Here is a 19111-nt window from a genome sequence, read left to right on the forward strand (position 1 = left end):
TTTTTTCGTGCACTATCACAGCCAGTGACGGCTCGTGAGATTTTGGTTTGCTAGGACATCTATTTATTTGTCTATGGTTAGAACTACTAAAATGTTCTACTAGTATAGCACAGCATTATCATAAATATATCACAGTGAAATCTATATTAATTTTTTTTTTTTTTTTACTTATACTGAACCCGTAACGATTCATTGGTCCAATCCTTTTTGGTGCTGCTGCTGTTGATATTTATGTTTAATTATGATTAAAAAAATTATTATAATCTTCTGCAAATCCAGTCTTTCAGGTGAAGCTCCTTGTAAAGCAGATTTGAATAATTTCAAGGGAAAAATTGTTCCGGGGCCGGGTATTGGTCCCGGGACCTCTGGTTGAATGTACCAGCGCTCTACCACTGAGCTACCTGGGAACTCCACCCGACACCGTCTCAACTTTTCCCTTTATATCCACACAACTCGCGTGGGCTGGCGAAACGCCAGAGAGACGGTGTCGGGTGGAGTTCCTGGGTAGCTCAGTGGTAGAGCGCTGGTACGTTCAACCAGAGGTCCCGGGATCGATACCCGGCCCCGGAACAATTTTTCCCTTGAAATTATTCAAATCTGCTTTACAGGGAGCTTCACCTGAAAGACTAGATTTGCATAATATATACGTTACTGTGTACGTTAACAGAAAACCACAATTCCAAGTCACACAGAGATTGTGTGCACTCGTTGTCGGTCTCTGGCGTTTCGTCAGCCCACGCGAGTTGTGTGGATATAAAGGGAAAAGTTGAGACAGTGTCGGGTGGAGTTTCCGGGTAGCTCAGTGGTAGAGTGCTGGTACGTTCAACCAAAGGTCCCGGGATCGATACCCGGCCCCGGAACAATTTTTCCCTTGAAATTATTCATATTATAATCTTCATTAGCTGAAAAGCATATACAAATGTCACGGGTTTCGTCATATACAAAAACAACAAAAACACGAGGTTTTAAAGTTATGGAGCACTCTACACATTAAAATTTAAAAGGGAAAATACTAATGAAAATATGTAAAAGTGCATTGTCTTATTAATATCAGATATATGCCACTGATCCTTTCACAATAGAAGTCCAGTTTCCTATGTTTGCAACTGGAAAATGTATTTATCACTTTATCATTAAAATTAACAATTTTGTCTAGGTTAAGCATAGAAAAATGTTGTTGTCTAGTGCCTTGCATTTGGCAATGAAGCCATTAGCAGAAGCATAGAAAAATAAAATCAGAGATATGCCACTGATCCATTCACGATAATTTTATTTGAATATGAAGTCCAGTGTCTTATCTTTCCTTGTGAATTCTGTTATGCTGTCTTTCCTGTGATTAGATTCAGCTGATGTGCATAGTAATGCACAAAATGTGCATATTTATAGGACTGTTTAATAACTGTTTATACACTTGCCTTCTCTTCACTCATTACAGCCGCTCCGTTGTAGATCTGGGTGATAAATTTGTCACAGTCACCATTCAGAACTGTATTCAACTGCTCTAAAATGCATTCCACTAATACTTCATTAAGCATTTTGGGTTTCTGAGATAAACAACTCTCACTATCTTACATGAAAAGCATCGTCCAATTCATAACGAAAAACGATGACCTTCTGCATATGATCGATACATCAGTTGATCGTCTCACATGACTGACAAAAATTTAAATTGTTGTATTTTAAAAGATATTTCATCGCAACATACCTTCAGAATAGTCAAGAAGTTCACTCTGAATTGTCTTGGAAGTTGCTGTAAACACTTTTGAGTTAAAAAAATGGTTTTTGAGAGATTCACCTAATTTTTCAGCAAATTCCAATAATCCTCGAAACATGCCAGGATTTAATGACTGTAAGGTTTCATTATGGCCACGTAATGTAAATTCAGATTTCCTGCAAAATTTTATACAGTGTATAATTTTCGAGAGAATTTCTCGATTACCTCACTTTCTCATTATGTTTGTTTACTGTCTGTAAGCATCACTTAGCTGATTTTCGATGTTTACTTTCCCTAACATAGCCAAATCAATGACATACTTAATATGTTTTGCGGAATCTTCCTGTTTTTTTAGTTTTCTCAGCTAAATGTTCTAAACCATTTACCTCCGCCTTTGTCCCAGTCACATCACCTCCGAACAACAAACACGGAAAGCAAAACATCTCCATCTGCATCTTCTTCATTTTCATCCTTATCATCATCATCACCACCACCATCGCCATCATCAAAAGATGCTTCCACTATTGTGGGTAGTCTAGGTATAACGTTCCTTCCATTGATCTCTACCTTTCTAGTTTTTCTTGCAACACCTCATTCCAATCTCCACCCCTTCCCTCTACATGCTTCTTCACCTGGTCACTCCATCTTGTACAGGGTCTACCTAATGTTCTATTGCCTCTGATTTTCAATTCCACAGCTTTCCTGAGAATTTTTGATAGATCCATCCGTTACACACGGCCATACCATTTCAGCCTTGATTTTTCAATAATTACCCATGCTTTGAAGTTAAATCTGATTCATCTCTAAGAGTCTCAAAATGTTTAATAAAATATAATAACATCGATTTGTATTTCAAATTTTAATTCCAATTTATTCTATTACACGCTATACTGGAGAATTAGCATGGTCACTTTGAACCGTGCCGTTACGTTTACCACCAAATTTAAGTAAATACACAATGTCACCAACATAAGAACATGACGTTGGTGTGTGGCGTAGTTGGCGGGAGAAATTTTTTCTCTCTCTGTCTACCGCCTTCGTTCTGAACATTATTGAGAGATAGCACCACTGTTAGCGACAATGTGTATTTGCGTAAATATTGCGAGTAAATTATGACGAGTACCTTAGATGAGAGGCTCGGGACAGAAACAGTTTTGCTGTAGCGCATGCGCGGACCTCTCATGCAGTGGGAGCGTGATCCTTACTTGAATTTATTTTTGCGTGTACTTGCAGATTAAATGATTGAGATCCCTTCTTGCTCCGGTTACAGGCCTTGCATTTACGAAGTTATGTTATGTTAGGTTAGCTTAGATTAGCTTAGCTTAGGTTAGGTTAGATTAGCTTTGGTTAGGTTAGATTAGCTTTGGTTAGGTTAGATTAGTTTTGGTTAGGTTAGCTTAGCTTTGGTTAGGTTAGGTTAGCTTTGGTTAGGTTAGGTTAGCTTTGGTTAGGTTAGCTTGATTTGATTCGTCCATGTAGTAGTTAAAATTATATAATATGACAGTTTTTGATTCGTAATATTGTTAAAAAATAATAGGCCTATAATGAAAGCGGTGAATAATTTCACAATCCTTAAATTTTTTTTTTTCGTAAAAGGCTAGGTATTTTTCTATAGGCCAGAAATAAAACAGCAACGCCGTCATAATTACGTACTTTACGCTTTGGCGAACATTAACCGGAAATTTAGTTTCCGTCATTTTAATTGTATTCCGTGAAACACACCTTTTTTCCTGTTAATTTCCTTGTGATAACCTAGTTTATTATCTTATTACATCTTCATTTTCTTTTAATACATTCAAAAAACCGCCGTTGTACTACATAAAACCTTGAACTTGACTAATGGAGTGAATTATTTAAGAATATAGTCGCGAATTTGACTACCACCATTTCGATTATATTTTGTTTGATACGGCTCGGTACGGCCCGGTGACTAGTGGCCAGCGAGTAGAGTCGACTATCGATATTGGTCTGCCGTGCGTATTATCCAGTTGTTCCCTATTACAAATAATTGTTAGTGGTTACAGCAAACAAGACTTTTACTTAATTATGCAGCAAAACATCAGGCCTACACCTGCTGAATTTATGATGAGTTTTATTCTTACATCATGTATGGAAGAGGAGATATAACCATGAGATATATACTCTTTAAAGAAACAGATATTGTAGCAACCATAAAAATCAAGAGACTACAATGGGTCGGGCATGTGTTGCGGGTGGATGATAGAACTATTAAGAAAGTGTTTAGCACTAATCCGGAAGGAATAAGGAAAATTGGAAGACCAAGGTTGAGATGGGAAGGTGATGTGAGAAAGGACATACAAATACTGGAATAAGGAACTGGAGAAGAACAGCTCTGTTGAGAGAGGAATGGAGAAAGCTTCTACAGAAGGCCAGGGCTCACACAGGGCTGTCGTGCCATTTTTGATTGATTGATTTTCTTGTAAACATATAATTTATTTACAAGTTACTTGAAGGAACAAATACAGTAGAGTCCCGATTATCCTGACTATAAGGGCTGAGGGCAATCTGGATAAGCAAAAATTCGAATACGGAGGATGAGAGAGCTATGTGGTTTTTGGTCCTGTAATCTTAAAGGGACAAAGGTCAGACCCATTAATGTAGAAAGACATTACTCACATGTAGTACATAATAAGGTAAAATCGTAATACAGCGAATGCTAAGCTCCGCCCACGACCCCTTTCCACTTTTCCCCTACAAGCTCCCAACACACTCTAGTGGGAAAGAGTGGAAATAGGGGTTTAGGGTGGGGGTGACATCTAGCGGAGGAAAGTGGAACAAAAAGAATAGTGTGGGTAGAAAGTGGCGGGCTTGAGAATTTAGCTTGGTAGGGGTTGACTGCAGGGGTGGCATAAGTGTTAACGCACGCTGGTGGAGCTTCATTGTGTCCATGTCCAGCTTTGTGTACAGACGGAACCACGTGTAGTGATGAGCCGTACCGAAGACGTGTACTTCTTCCTCAAATTGTGCAGGGAGAATTTGAAGGTGGATACTATAAGGTACTGTGAGGAGCATGGATTATAGCAGACGAGGCTCTGGTGACTATTGTGTTACTTCGAGGACAGTGCAAAGTTAACAGGTGAGTGTTGTTTTATGAAAAACCCACATTACATGTGGCTGTTGTCTATTGCGCCCTAATTTGTGCCCATTTGGTTGTGATGTGTTATTGTCTAATGCGTAATTTGATTCTGTTGTGTATTAGTATGTGTTAGTTCGAGGAAAAAACGTATTGTGTTGTAAAATATGAAATACGTGCGAGGCAGTAGGCAGTGATCCACCGAAGCGGGACAGATAGTAGAGAGAGAGCAGGCGAGCGAGGTGCCGAGTGGCGAGGGTGGGGATAACTTCCCCTACTGGCGTTGGCTGTTTCACGATTTATCCCATAATAAACGAGTTTTTATTCATAATAACATACAGCATGTAATTGATTTTAAAAAACTTTGTTATTGTTCAGTACTGTATACGTACGCTACTGTAATAAAAAAAAAGTGATTGGATAACATGGAAGGCCGAATAATCAAAGTCTGGATATTCGGGACTCTACTATATCTAATTACAAAATTTCGTTCACATGAAAGACTTTCATCACATCAAATAATAATCCAGATTTCTTTCAACATAGTTAATGACTGAAAGCAAGGTAGGGAACAGGTTTAAACGAGCATTGAGTGACTTCTTTTTCTATTGCGGAAATAATATGCATCTTCAGACTCTTACATGTCATACCAACATAACTTACGAGACATTACGAACGTTTCGCGCTAGTTTGCAATGTTCCAGCAGGGTAGAAATTCGGTCATTTTCATACCTCAGGGAAGTGTGTAGGGTTAAGAAAATGGAGTGTTATGACAAGTTAGGTTACAGTAGTTTAGGGTTTTGTTATACTCGTACCTTGTATAAGCAAATCTGTGACAGGTTAGGTTAGTTTAGGATTTTAGTGACAGGTTAGGTTAGCTTAGGTTAGTTTAGTTTAGGCTTTTATTATGCTTTGCATACATGAAACTGTGACAGGTTAGGTTAGGATAGTTTAGGCTTTTGCTATGCCTTGTATAGGCGAATCTGTGACAAGTTAGGTTAGTTTAGGCTTTTATTGTCAAGATGAAGGTGAAAGCGATTGAGTGTGACGCTCTTGAACAGGTAGTGATTTTTTGTTTTCTATGTTGGCAGTTCAAGTCAGTCAGTGTCTATTCCAAATTTGGCGGAAGTCACTCAACGCTCTTTTCACAGGGAACACAAACAGAACAGTCATTTCAGGATAAAGAAAACAACAGTTACTGCCATTCAAGGCAGTGTCTACTGGATATTAGCAGTAGATCTGACAGGTATTCCTAATATTGACGTAATCAATACTGGCACTCACAGAGGCTGAATTCTTACTGTACAAATATGTTATGTTTCAAATTAATTCTATTAATGTTTTTCACCTTAAATGCACACCAGCTAGATAATTAAGTCCCACACGCTGCAGTAGACTGTCATATCCTGGTTGCGTATTTCTTCACAATGTCTCTATAAAATTGGAATATTTTATCACTGACGTCCTTACATTTCAGAAGGGACTCGTGATATTGCGCTTGTGTGAAGATTCCAGTTGTGTGGGATGCCACTATGTTCTTTTTATAGCTGTCGAACACGAAAGTCAAGCTTGCTTTGCTATCCTAAAATAAAAAAAAAATATACAAGCATTAGTTACAACATTAAATCACTGCCAATGAAATGAAGTTTTTAAGAACAACTCCTGGCTGTACTATATTAGACAAGAAGAAAAATTTGGATATTTTGAAAGAATTAAATATTGAATCAATTTTAGAGAAAATTCAAAATTATAGACAGAAATGGAAATCTCGTATACTCAGGATGCCTAGAACAAGGATACCACGCCAAGCAATAAATTACTGCCCTTTAGGAACAAGAACTTTGTGGCATCAGCTGAAATGATGGAGTGAGACTGTAACAGGCCATCAGACTTAAGACATGATAGGAAGAAGAAGAAGAGTTACATTATATAGCATTCCACTATTGCTCCATCAGTCAATCGTCATCATACAGCATTATGTCGTTTGTTTCCTATGGTGTACAAGGACAATGCCTTCATGATGGCTGAAAGAACTAAAACCTTTGGCACGTTGCCCACTATAGTCCTGTCGCTCTAATTTCCGGCAGCCAATCGCGTTGCAGGTCGGCTACATTTAAACGTGTGCGTCTTGTGATTCGCTGAGGAAGATGTTATTCATTTCTTAAGGCTCGATAAATACTTAATATAATCGCCCGCCATTTTGGCTCTTTCGTTGGCGTTCGCAGAAAGCACACAAGGACGTTATTTACCGCTCAATTATTTGCTGAATTACAGTGCGTTTGATTTATTATCATAGGAGCTACGACATGATAATGTTTAACGGTGTGGCAAATAGATTCCTCGTGTGGTAGCTTGGCAACGAAAGAACAAAAATGGCGAAAGATACTACCTACCTAGACTTTATAGAGCCTTCACTTCCTAAGACGTAAGCAAAGAGGAGGAGTCACGCCGGGAATAACAGCGTCGCGACTATAGATGGGAACACTTGGGTGAATGGCTTAGGTCAAATGCCCGCCATTAGTTTAAATATATACAGAATGAACCGTAAGTAATGCCATTAATTTCAGGGGGTTATTCTTTGAGATATTTCAAACTGAAAAGTTTAATATAATTTGGCTCAATTTTGCTTCCTGTTTTATATGAAATATTTCATAGCATCTTTTGGGAAAGCTATTGAATTAATTTCCAATATTCTCAATCAATTTAGGAGAGCAGTGTATTATGATGACAAATGATTGAAAGAATTTTAGTTTTGTCTTTTAAATATGCAGAAATTTGATATGAGCAAATGTAAGTATTCGCTCTACAAAGGAATTTTAAAATCTAATATGTTCAGACAGAGAGAGAGAGAGGGAGGGGAGAAGGAGGGGGAGGGAGGGGGAGAGAGAGAGGGAGACAGACAGACAGAGAGATTGTGCGCAACAAACATTCATTCATCCCATAATCATCAAGATTATCCACTTGTTGCATAAATAACTACCGGTAAAGTATTTCAATCATTACAAAGACTATTGAATATAATATTATTTACCTTAAGTTGCTTGTCAGTTGGATCAATAACAATCTTATCTTCATTATCAATCATGCAACTTACTGCAGCAACCAAGAACTTCATTGCAATACCAGAATTCATTAGAGCAAGACATGCTGCATTCACTGCACAAGCCAGGAGCTGAAAAAACACGAAAAAAATACATATACCATTTTAATTTTCATATGGTTGCAAGACATCCGAGTATTCCATTGTGTGCTGGGAGTTTTTACATCCTCCTGGTCCACTAAACGGTTAACGTTATGCTGACGTCATTGATGAAAGAGCCAATCAGAATCATTCACCTCATGGATGTGAACGAAATTTACCATAGGCCTAATTCGGTGTTAAAACATGGCATCTCATTTGAGATTTACCACTGTTGATGAAATTCATCTACTTAGAACAGCTCAAGATGGATAAATAAAATTATTCAGGCCGAAGTACAAGAAGGCTCAGGAAAGAATTTTTCGTCGAGATCAATGGCGTAGCATGAAAGTTTGAGCAGGGGAAGCTAACTCAAATTGTCTTCCATGTACATATGAAATACCGGTAACGTAATGGAAAAATATAGTCTTAAAGTAAATAGTAGTCAACGTCAAGTCAGCAGTCCGAAGATTGGTTGGAACCTCGTAAGTAACACTGATAAGACATCACCTCAAATGGTACGTAGTAAATTATGGTTTCACGGTTTACACATATCTCTAACAAATAGACACATATACGTATAATTTAACGCTAGCTCACTCTCTTTCATATTTAGAGAAATCACAATATTAACGGTCAATAAATACAGTTAGTAATTGCGTAAGTATGCGTCTGTCTTGGTTGTGTCCTTCATTGACAGCAAGGGAGTTGGTCGTTTGTTTTTTAAATCACACTTCTGTTCATAAGTCTGTCTTGATAATGGAATTGTCCTAAAAATTCAAGTAAATTAGTGTCAGCAACAGTTATTTCACTCATTATTTATTATATCAGCCACAATGCACACAAATACTTCAACTAAACACAACTCACGAAAAGGATAACTCGGAAACTAAATTCTTTTCAATGTTAAAGCTAGCTTCTTGCGAGCCTTGCGACTAGGGTAGTTTTGTTAGAAAAAGATGGAAAATCTGCCGGGTAGGTTACACAGAAAAATGAGGGGATTGGAAGCTGGTGTGTGCAGGCTTCATGTTTACTGCTGCATCACAAGTCATCCTGAGCTGCCGCATCACAATATTTAACGCGTAAATAAAAATTGAATTAAAATTAATAAATAATTTCGTTCATAAACTGCAGGTTCATTATGAAATTATTATTAACTGGGGAAGCTGAGCTTTTTAGCTTACACTGACGCTACGCCACTGGTCGAGATTCCAAAACACAAGAGGTTTAGTCTTGAGTACTCCACCACGCGAAAACGCTCCTTTATTCGACTCGCCATAACTTGCAAAACAGTAACGATTTTGAGAAGTGAGCACTTTTAAAAGCAATTTCCATTAATTCTCAACATTTCTCTCGCTTTGATCCCCATCTAAAGTGAAAAATAAAGAAGTTTGCCGCTTACCAACTTTTGAAGGTGTAAATGTCTATTCTCAACAGATCAATGCCGAGTTTTAGTGTGGTTCGGATTCAACGAAACGTAAAAATATTTGTACCTCACTATTTGAAGAGTTAGAAAATATTATAAGGAAATTTATTGTAAATAATAATTGTAGGCCTTATTAAATGATTGTAATGTTTGGTATATAACACACGTTAGTACTAGTTATTTTTAATCTTTCCTTCCCGTTTTATGTAAACCCTCTTTTAAGGAAAAAAATTAATCCTTCAGAGATTCGTTAAAAGGGGTTCTACTGTAACACACAGAAACCATGTAAAATTAAATAATACTCACTCCACCAGAATCTTGCATTTCTTGTATTATGACTGTTATTGCAGTTCGTGGGTGAAGAGTAGCTACCAAAGCTATTTCACATGTGTTGCGAAGGAGTGACTCCCGCATCCTGTCAGACACACCTGAAATACAAGTTCAAATTATAACCCATGTATTTCATCCAAAGCTTCATATGACACCTGAAAGCAATACAAGTAGTAGTAGCGTAGTATGAGATAAAAAATGGGAACGCTATAGTTTAAACACTTATTAAGACAGGAAGAGAAATAGGAAAAAAGGAACTGGCTGGGTCATTGGCTGAGAAGAAATTTTCTACTGAAGGATGCACTGAAAGCAATGGTGAACAGGTGAAGAGTTCAGGGCAGAAGAAGATATCAGATGATAGACGACTTTAATATACAGATGGATCATATGCAAAGGCTAAGAGGAAGGTATAAAATAGGAAAGATTGGAGAATGCTGGTTTTGCAATGAAAGACCTGCCCTTGGACAGAACACTATGCATCAATCAATCTTCTTAATGTGTTCAGCTGTTTGCTGACAACATAAAATCCACTCTAGTCTTTTCAGTTCTTGTTTTTCATGAGAAATGAGGGGTATTTTGATCGGTGTTCATTATAGATGCCTGTTCCTAGTAATCAGAGTTGAGGGTGTAGTCAATATATACTGCAGGGCTGTGTCTTCTGCAACTGGTATTGATGATTTTAATTTATTTCTTTTGTGGTTTATGGCTGGACAGTATAGAAGAATGTGTTCCAGATCTTCATCATGATTATTACACCACAGACAAGTAGGATTATCAGAAATGTGAAATCAGAGTAGGTACAATTGTGTGACAATGTGACCTGTTCTGGCTCTTGTTAAAAAATGAACATATCTGGGCAAGTTTTTGTACATTTCCAGGTCATTTGGTTTCTTTTATACGTTTATCCATACGTTTATAAAATGAGACTTTACTGAACCAAAGGCACTGGATAGAGATATCACTCGAAAAGGTCTTGGTTGCAAATATGTTGCCTGTTTTGCAGTGTTATCGACTTTCTCGTTTCCAGGTATACCACAATGACTAGGTATCCATTGAAATGTTACTTCCTTTTGGAGTTTTTTTTAGTTTACTTAGTTGTTTCTGAATTGGAATAATTCTATGTACAGCTGTCAAAAGAAAAAGTGGCCGCTCTCCTGAAACAAAGTTCCCTTAGGGTATCTTCGCTATAATTTGGAGACAGGCGATGTTACATGTTGTTGGACCACGTTGCCTGATATCTACAGTTATAATTGAAGTATTCTCTCTGTGATTCGATAGCGTAATGGTAGCGTTCAGGCCTCTTATTCATGAGGTCCTGCGTTCGACTACAACTTCGTGCTTTTTATGGACAAACTATACATAATGGCTCCTTTCTCTTTTACGATTATTTTAGTAATTAACATCAGGTTCATTAATATATTATGCCATGACTTTATCATTATGATATTGTGGCTGCAAATGGAAAGAAAAAAGATTTTATTCTCAATAAAAATATCTTTCGTGGCATAAACAAAACAAATGTACTGGCGTCGGCCTTAAAACATTCAAACAATTAAGCGTTCAAAAAACAAAAAGCCACAATTCAATATTTAGTCTATCTTCCTCTTATCTCGATCATCTTGCAGTCGAGTGGGCATGGAATCGACTAGTCTTTGCAAATAGCGACTGTTCTTAGACACGATATTCCAGGCATTCTGAACATACCCACATACATAACTGTTCTGTCCATGGGCAGGTCTTACATTGCAAACCCAGCAATCTCCAACCTTTCCTATTTTCTGCCTTCCTCTTAGTCTCCGCATATGATCCACATATCCTAATGTCGTCTATTATTCTTTTCAACCAGAGACCCAACAAATTCCTTTTTTCTCTTTCTAATCAGTTTCAGCTTCATTCTTTCTTCATTCACTTTTTCAAACACAATTTTATTTCTTATTCTATCTGTCCACTTCACACGCACCGTTCTTCACCACATCCACATTTCAAATGCTTCAATTCGTTTCTCTTCATTTCATCATAATGTCCATGTTCCTTCCCCATACAATGCCACATTCCACACAAAGCACTTCACTAGTCTCTTCCTTAGTTCTTTTTCCAGAGGTCTGCAGAAGATCCTTCTATTAAAAGCTTCCTTTGTTCATGTTTGCAGTTTTTCTTGGGAAGGATAGGCCTAAATACGGTAACATCCCGTTGCTTTCCGCACACCACTATCTCTTTCGCACCTTATTAAATTGCAGGGGGCCCAAGCGTGGAGATGAGGAGAGTGGATTTGACTAATTGGGCCCTCCGGACTTCACCGAAAGTCACAGCAAGGGTTAAATATTAATTCTATCAGGATGTTTGACCCGATCAGAGACTGGGAAATCTCAATTAGCCTTTGCCCCCCGCATCCTGGACTAGCTTCTACGAATCATCAGAAAATCTTGGAGTGTGATTGGGCCAATTTTTCCGAAAATGTTTCCACACTTTTGTCCTCGTAGCTCAGCGGACGAACGTCGAAATTTAGATGTCAATGTCTCACGTTCAATTCCTCGTTACTCCTTTTCATTTTATTGTGGTTCAAGATAGTATAATGTAATAATACAAAAAGAAAAACTAATACCAGTATTATGCAACTGGATTTTTCCAAACCTAATAGTAAATTTATGTTATTTATATCACTAAAGAACGATTATAATATAAATAACTTGAATATTATTTATACAGTATCACTAAAGAACGATAACAGAATATAAATGATAAATATAGGTTTGTTTAATTAATATAAGATACTATATAATACTTATTTAATTATCTAAATAAAATAACCTATTTTACAAAGAAAGATGGTTATTTGTGTTATAATAATTACTTACATAAAATACAGATTATTTATATTGCGAAAGAACTATAACAATATAAATAACTTGAATATTATTTTATAATGCTAGTGAAGGAAAACAGAATATAAATGATAACTTGAATATTATCTATATCGCTAAAGAACGATAACAATATAAAAAACGTGAATATTATTCATATCGGAATTTCACAGATTTATTACAGATGTATTTAAGAAATTGTAGAAGAATAGTAATTAGTAACAGTGTCCTATTTATTCTTCTTGGAGCCAAATTTGTAACTTTTAAAAGTGTGGTTACTATGTTGAAGTGTATGTGTTGTAACGGATGCTTGATTTGTTATGTATGTGAGTCAGTTATGTGATGCTTGATGTCGTCGCAATGTCGTAATTATAGTTTGATTGTGTTTGTGTGACTATTGTGTATTAATTTATGACGTATGGTACGGAAAGCTGCGTATTTGTGTTATAGAAGTGTTACGTATGTGTGTTGTTAATGTTTTTGTATGTTTCAAATTGATACCTGATATTTATTTTGCAATCGCAATGCCTGATTTACGGTTTGTTTATGTTTTGTTTACATCGCCTAAGCTAATTTAATTTTCTTTTCTATCTCTCTTTATGCTTATCTTTTTTGTGTATGAAACTATAGTCCTAACATACATATGTAAAATAGGGCTAACCACCATTGGAGATACAATAATAATAATTGTTATTCATATCGTTATAAAACGATAACAGAATACAAATGATGACTTGAATTTTATTCATATCTCTAAAGAACGATAACAAAATATAAATAACGTGATATCCATAAAGAACGATAACTGAATATAAATGATAATTTGAATAGCATTTACATCGCTAAAGAACAATTAAAAAATAAAATGAAAACTTGAAGAAGGCCCGAACCCACAACCTTTGAATCATTAAACAAGCAGTCTACCGCTGGCCTACGAGGAGCAGATATGGAACACTTTCATAGTTCGGGAACTGCTTGTACAAGCACATGCATCATGTAACATCGCCGCAACCTGAAGTGGACTTTGAAAATATTCGCTGTTCACGAGTGCGGCCACTTTTTTTTTTTGACAGCTGTACATATAGGTTTGGTACATAGGAAATTATTTGGGGTTAAGAGGGATAAAGTTACAGCAGAATGAAGAAAGTTATACAATGCAGAACTGCACACATTGTATTCTTCACCTGACATAATTAGGAACATTAAATCCACACGTTTAAAATGGGCAGGGCATGTAGCACGGATAGGCGAATCCATAAATGCATATAGAGTGTTAGTTGCGAGGCCGGAGGGAAAAAGACCTTTGGGGAGGCCGAGACGTAGATGGGAGGATAGTATTAAAATGGATTTGAGGGAAGTGGGATATGATGATAGAGACTGGATTAATCTTGCTCAGGATGGCGGGCTGATGTGAGGGCAGCAATGAACCTTCAGGTTCTCTAAAAGCCGTAAGTAATAATAATAATAATAATAATAATAATAATAATAATAATAATAATAATAATAATAATAATAATTTAAATAATGCAAATGTCAGAATTATATTAACAAATTAGGAGACTGTGAAAGAACACATAGGTAACACGGTAAATTTTTAATTTAAAAACAAATAGTAAATGAAGAGTCAAAGAAGGTTCACAAAAGGCACCCAAAGTCAGCTGCTCGCACAAGCAAGTTCTGAGACCAAAGTCAATGATGAAGTCCCAGAGAAGAATTTTCCAGCTGGGCTAACCAGATGGAGATACTGCATGTACAGTGAAGGAAAAAAATTAAGTTTTTTTCTCCCTTTATACAGATGAGGGGACAGAAGGTTAGCACCCCAAATTGAGGCTTTACCACTCCAAAACAGTAATTTACTTGGACTGAAGATCTTCACACTCATTCTTTTTTAATAATGAGTTCTGTTCCATACGTTTGTTTCGAAAGGAGTTTTCTGTTTTTTGACTGCAGATATTGGCCAGAAATGGTTGAAATATTTTGGAAAATAGCTAAATGGGAGATGATTGAAAAAGTTCAGTAAGTATGCTTAGAGAGGATTATGGTGTCCTTGTTTCAAGTATCATAAGAATGATAATCAGAATTTCGCTTGAATAAATTTTTATATTTGAAAGCATATAGGGCACACTCGAAGATATAATTATGGACGAACTGTTAGAATCTTTTGTTCTTTGAATAGAAGTTTGCAAGAGTCGCGAGGTTTAAATCTGAAAATGATTCTAATTATTCGTTTTTGTTGGACAAGAATTCTATCTATTAAATATTCTGTTGTTGTAACAGTGTATGTTTATATATTTTTATCGATTTCTAGAGCAGTTACAAGTTTGAACTTTATGCATTGTGTACGAAAAAGAACAAGGATTCAGAACTTCTTAAAATAAAATATTAAATTTTTTGACTCCTCACTAAAACATCCCTCCTTGCCACACTTAATTTAATGAATAATGGAGCAGAAATTGTTACTTACAAGGTAAGCCTGATTTCGGGCGATATAGTGCTTCCACACTTGCTTTATCAATCAATATCCTCTGTAATTTCACTTCCACTGGTCCATACACTCCTGTTACAACTGCTGTATTGCCTGTAACAAAACATTTATAGATCAATTTAAGCTCATCATATTTAACTACAATATCTACTATTAGAAGTCAAATCCAGAGCCGTGTATTGTATACAATAGTGCTGTTCTTCAGGCAACATAATGAAGAAACATGTCTATTCAGAGGACCATAGTAGTATGAAGGCTAATGTATTATGGATGAGAAGTGTGGATCCTGCAGGAACGTAGGTAAGAAGTGATCACAGGCTATACAGGTGGGGTATGGTGAAAAGAAGCGGCAGAGTTTCATTGAATGAGTTGGAACATGTTGTAAGGATGGAGAGCAAAGCTTACCGAAACAATTTATATAATATGATATCACATCGTCATCAGTGCCCTAGTGGTTACCATACTAGATGTTGTTGTTGTTTTCTAATGCCAGGAATTTGACAATAAAGTCACTTGACCTCTTGCACTCCAATATTTTTCAAAGATATTGCCATGATCAGCGAATACTAGATGTTGGATCCGAGGTTCATAGGTTCAAATCCAGCCACAAAGGAAGAAGGATTTTAAAGAGTGATTAAAACTTTAATGTCCCATGCCGTGGGGTCGCTGTCTAAGGCCTAGGACTTGCGTTACGGAATGCGAGCTGGTTCGATTCCTCATGGGGGAAGAAATTTTCTCATGAAATTTCGGCCAGTGTATGGGACCGGTCCCCACCCAGCATCGTGATGCACTTGGGGAGCTACGATAGGTAGTGAAATCCGGTTGCGAATACCAGCTATAACAACTGGGGGGATCATCGTGCTAACCACACGATACCTCCATTCTGATTGGATGATCGTCCACCTCTGCTTCGGCATGTGGGCGTGAGGCCAGCAGCCGGCTGGTCGGTCTAGGGCCTTCACAGGCTGTAGCAGACGGATTATTATTATTATTATTATTATTATTATTATTATTATTATTATTATTAAAACTTTAGTACATATGGCTTCCCTTAGGAAGTGAAGTTTCTAGGCCTATATTATAGATTTACGGAATGAAAAAAGTGGCAAGGGATTTAAGGAAATTCTAATGATTGAATGAAACGTCTATAATCAAATTGAAGTAATATCTGTGATTCGAAGGCAGAAGGTGATAGCCTATGTCAATTTTTGGGGGGGGGAAAAAAAAGAAAAAAAAAATAGATTTGTTGTGCATCTTAATGGTATCTTTATTGTGACAAAAGATGACATGCATATCTGTATTATTTTTCTCTCTAACTCATTGTTACGAAACGTGATTATTATGATTTTATACGGTCCTTCAAACTTTAAATGCTCGCTCCTGAAAAACTGCAAAAAATTATATATTTTGCCTTGGATCCACAGAAATATAATATGTACTTTCTTACTATAATGTATTTTATTCGATATTCATGTAGCCTATATGTATAAATCAATATTTTCGTGACTTTGTGTGGAAAGTATCGAGGAACACTAAAGAATACAGCGAGAGAGACAATGTGAAAAACCACTTACTCTTCTTTTTTCACAGTACCATGAGTGATGTATTACAAGAAAATGGGACAATTTTATTCATATCATTAGGGTTCTGCCGCAACATTTCCTACTAAAAGAATCCTGTCTGATAAAGGATTCTAGACAATACTGAAGGGAATGTGGAAAACAATTTGGTACTGGTAACTTTCTTATTACTGGTGATGTGATTGTGTGCAGCTAGGGCGACTAGATTTTCAGACACAAAAAGCAGGACCCATTCCTAAAACTGGTCCTGTGAAGCAATTGGGTTTTTGCTATTCGTCCTAAGCCGATGATTGACTTGAGCCGAGCACTGTAAACCTGAATGGCAAAATCTGTAGACCTACTATAAATTAACAAACTAACCTCACTAATCTAAATGGTTGACACTTCCTACAGAGCGAGCCAGTCATGAATTGAGGCTAGGTTAGTTCTGGATTTACTGTTATGAACAAACAGTAAATTTAAGATTAATTTATATTAATATCATTCCGTCAACGTAAAAATGTTTCGACTTTTACCGTTTCCTTCATATGTGTAAACAGCTATACCTTGCGTTAATATTGCCGAGCCGTCTGGTCTGGTTAGAACATTAAGTTCACAATGAATAGGACGTAAATGTTGCTCCTCCTCATCTTCTGTCTTCATTTTGTACATAATATAAATAATTCAAAGCATTTACCAATAAAATAACATAAACACAACTTCGTTTCATTACTTTCTAAGTCGCGATTGTGTTCTGTTTGGTTATAACCAGTGTCGCCAACTCGATTCTTAAAAACCCGCTGTAAAGCAGTGCAAAAAAATCGTTGAACTACTATATTGTCAATGTAAAATTTATTATAGTATTTTGCAGCTGTGAGTGCTAAAAATACCCGCTAAATCCCTATATCAGCAATACAAATTTCATAAATCTTACCATAGATCTAGGATCTTACCCGCTAAACTAACACCGAAAAACGCTAGATCTAGCAGGAAACCCACTAAATTGGCCACACTGGTTATAAAAAAAACGGTCAGCAATATTGCCAGACTGCTGTAACACAAATCTCTATTGTCCTTATGAAATATCCTTACTTCACGCAAAAATTCAACGATTACACAGTGAAAGCTTTAGTTTCAAAATGGTTTAATTTAGATGTGTGAAATGCATAGAAAAATTCAGTACATAAATCAGATGTAGGAAATTTTTGCACTTTTCTTAAAATTCACTTTGAATAACATAGACCATTTTGGTCTCGGGCGCCTCAGTTGGTGTTTACGTGTATAATTGAGGTTGACATCGAGCCCCTACAACGCCGTAGCGGAGAAGCGAGAAATATGTTCCCAAATTGTAGCAGCGGAAACCTGCCATTTGTTTGGAAGAAAACGCGCGGGATTTCGAAACCACTATTTGAATATGTGTTGCATTGCGTATCCGAGAGCTAAATGCTTTTGTCACAGGATTAATACTTTCTTTCCCATATACCTTTAATAACGTGTTTCTGGTGTCAGCAGAATTGCTAGGTTTTCTGCGAGGGAAATCGGGATATCATAAGCTAAATTAAGACATTAAACTTATCATCACTTTATCATAAGATTTATAAGTAGGCCTAGTTGTTTTCTGAAAAGTAGTGTTCGCTTGCTTTTAATGTAGGCCTAATATTCGCCTCCTTGATAACACTAAAATACAAAGCACACACAGTACAGTGAATATTATAGGCTAATCGTTTTTTAATTTAACCACGAATATGTTTTAACCATTCGCTACTAAATTAACTTTGCAACTTATCTTTTTCGAAACCGGTACTGCAACAGTACATCCGACGATGAATCCACGTTTAAAAGTAGTTCACTAAACTATAAAACGCAGCAATTGTATGTGTCTGTTATTGGTGTAAAATGCGATATCAAAACGCTATCTTTTTTGCCACTCAACGCACCTAAGATACACAACGTTTATTAATTACGAGAGCAGCAACTACTGTAGGTACCGAAACGAATTAATAAAAAATGCGGTAAAACTAGCGGAACTATTATCTTGTGATAAGAGTTGCCTTACGGCAATCAGTTGGGTTACGGCATAGACTTGCTAAATTTCCGCGGGTTACCTCTGCGTTTACAATGTCAAAATTTGAGTCAATATATAAATAAAAATATCGGATAATAGGAAATACAGACTAATTTGTTTAAGTTACGTTCTAGGCTATTATACCTCTAATCAGGATTTTTATCAATCCCGACTCGCTTTATCGGGATTCAACCACGAAATTGGGAAATTCCGCCTAAATTGGGATACCGTCAACTCTGGCTGTCAGGCTTGCATCATTTTCATACAGTAGCAACTCTGAATGTGAATATTCATAACCACGGTCAATAAAGGAATTAATGTCTACTTTTTAACTTAATCTGTAGATTAAACTGCTGTATAAAATAAAAAAAACATTTTTGTTATTATTATTATTATTAT

General features: G+C 36.6%; 1 protein-coding gene across 1 annotated transcript; it reads right to left on the reverse strand.

Moving 5' to 3' along the window:
* Window positions 1-5792: 5792 nt before the first annotated feature.
* On the reverse strand, window positions 5793-17416 carry Rrp46 (exosome complex component Rrp46). Its single transcript, XM_069816581.1, has 5 exons — window positions 17214-17416; window positions 15068-15181; window positions 9719-9840; window positions 7840-7980; window positions 5793-6390 (listed from the first exon to the last, which is right to left on the reverse strand). The coding sequence occupies exons 1-5, from the start codon at window positions 17317-17319 to the stop codon at window positions 6208-6210; spliced, it is 666 nt and encodes a 221-aa protein (XP_069672682.1). The 5' UTR covers window positions 17320-17416; the 3' UTR covers window positions 5793-6207.
* Window positions 17417-19111: the final 1695 nt, after the last annotated feature.

Source organism: Periplaneta americana, chromosome 17, assembly GCF_040183065.1.
Source record: "Periplaneta americana isolate PAMFEO1 chromosome 17, P.americana_PAMFEO1_priV1, whole genome shotgun sequence".
NCBI classification, from domain to species: Eukaryota; Metazoa; Arthropoda; class Insecta; order Blattodea; family Blattidae; genus Periplaneta; species Periplaneta americana.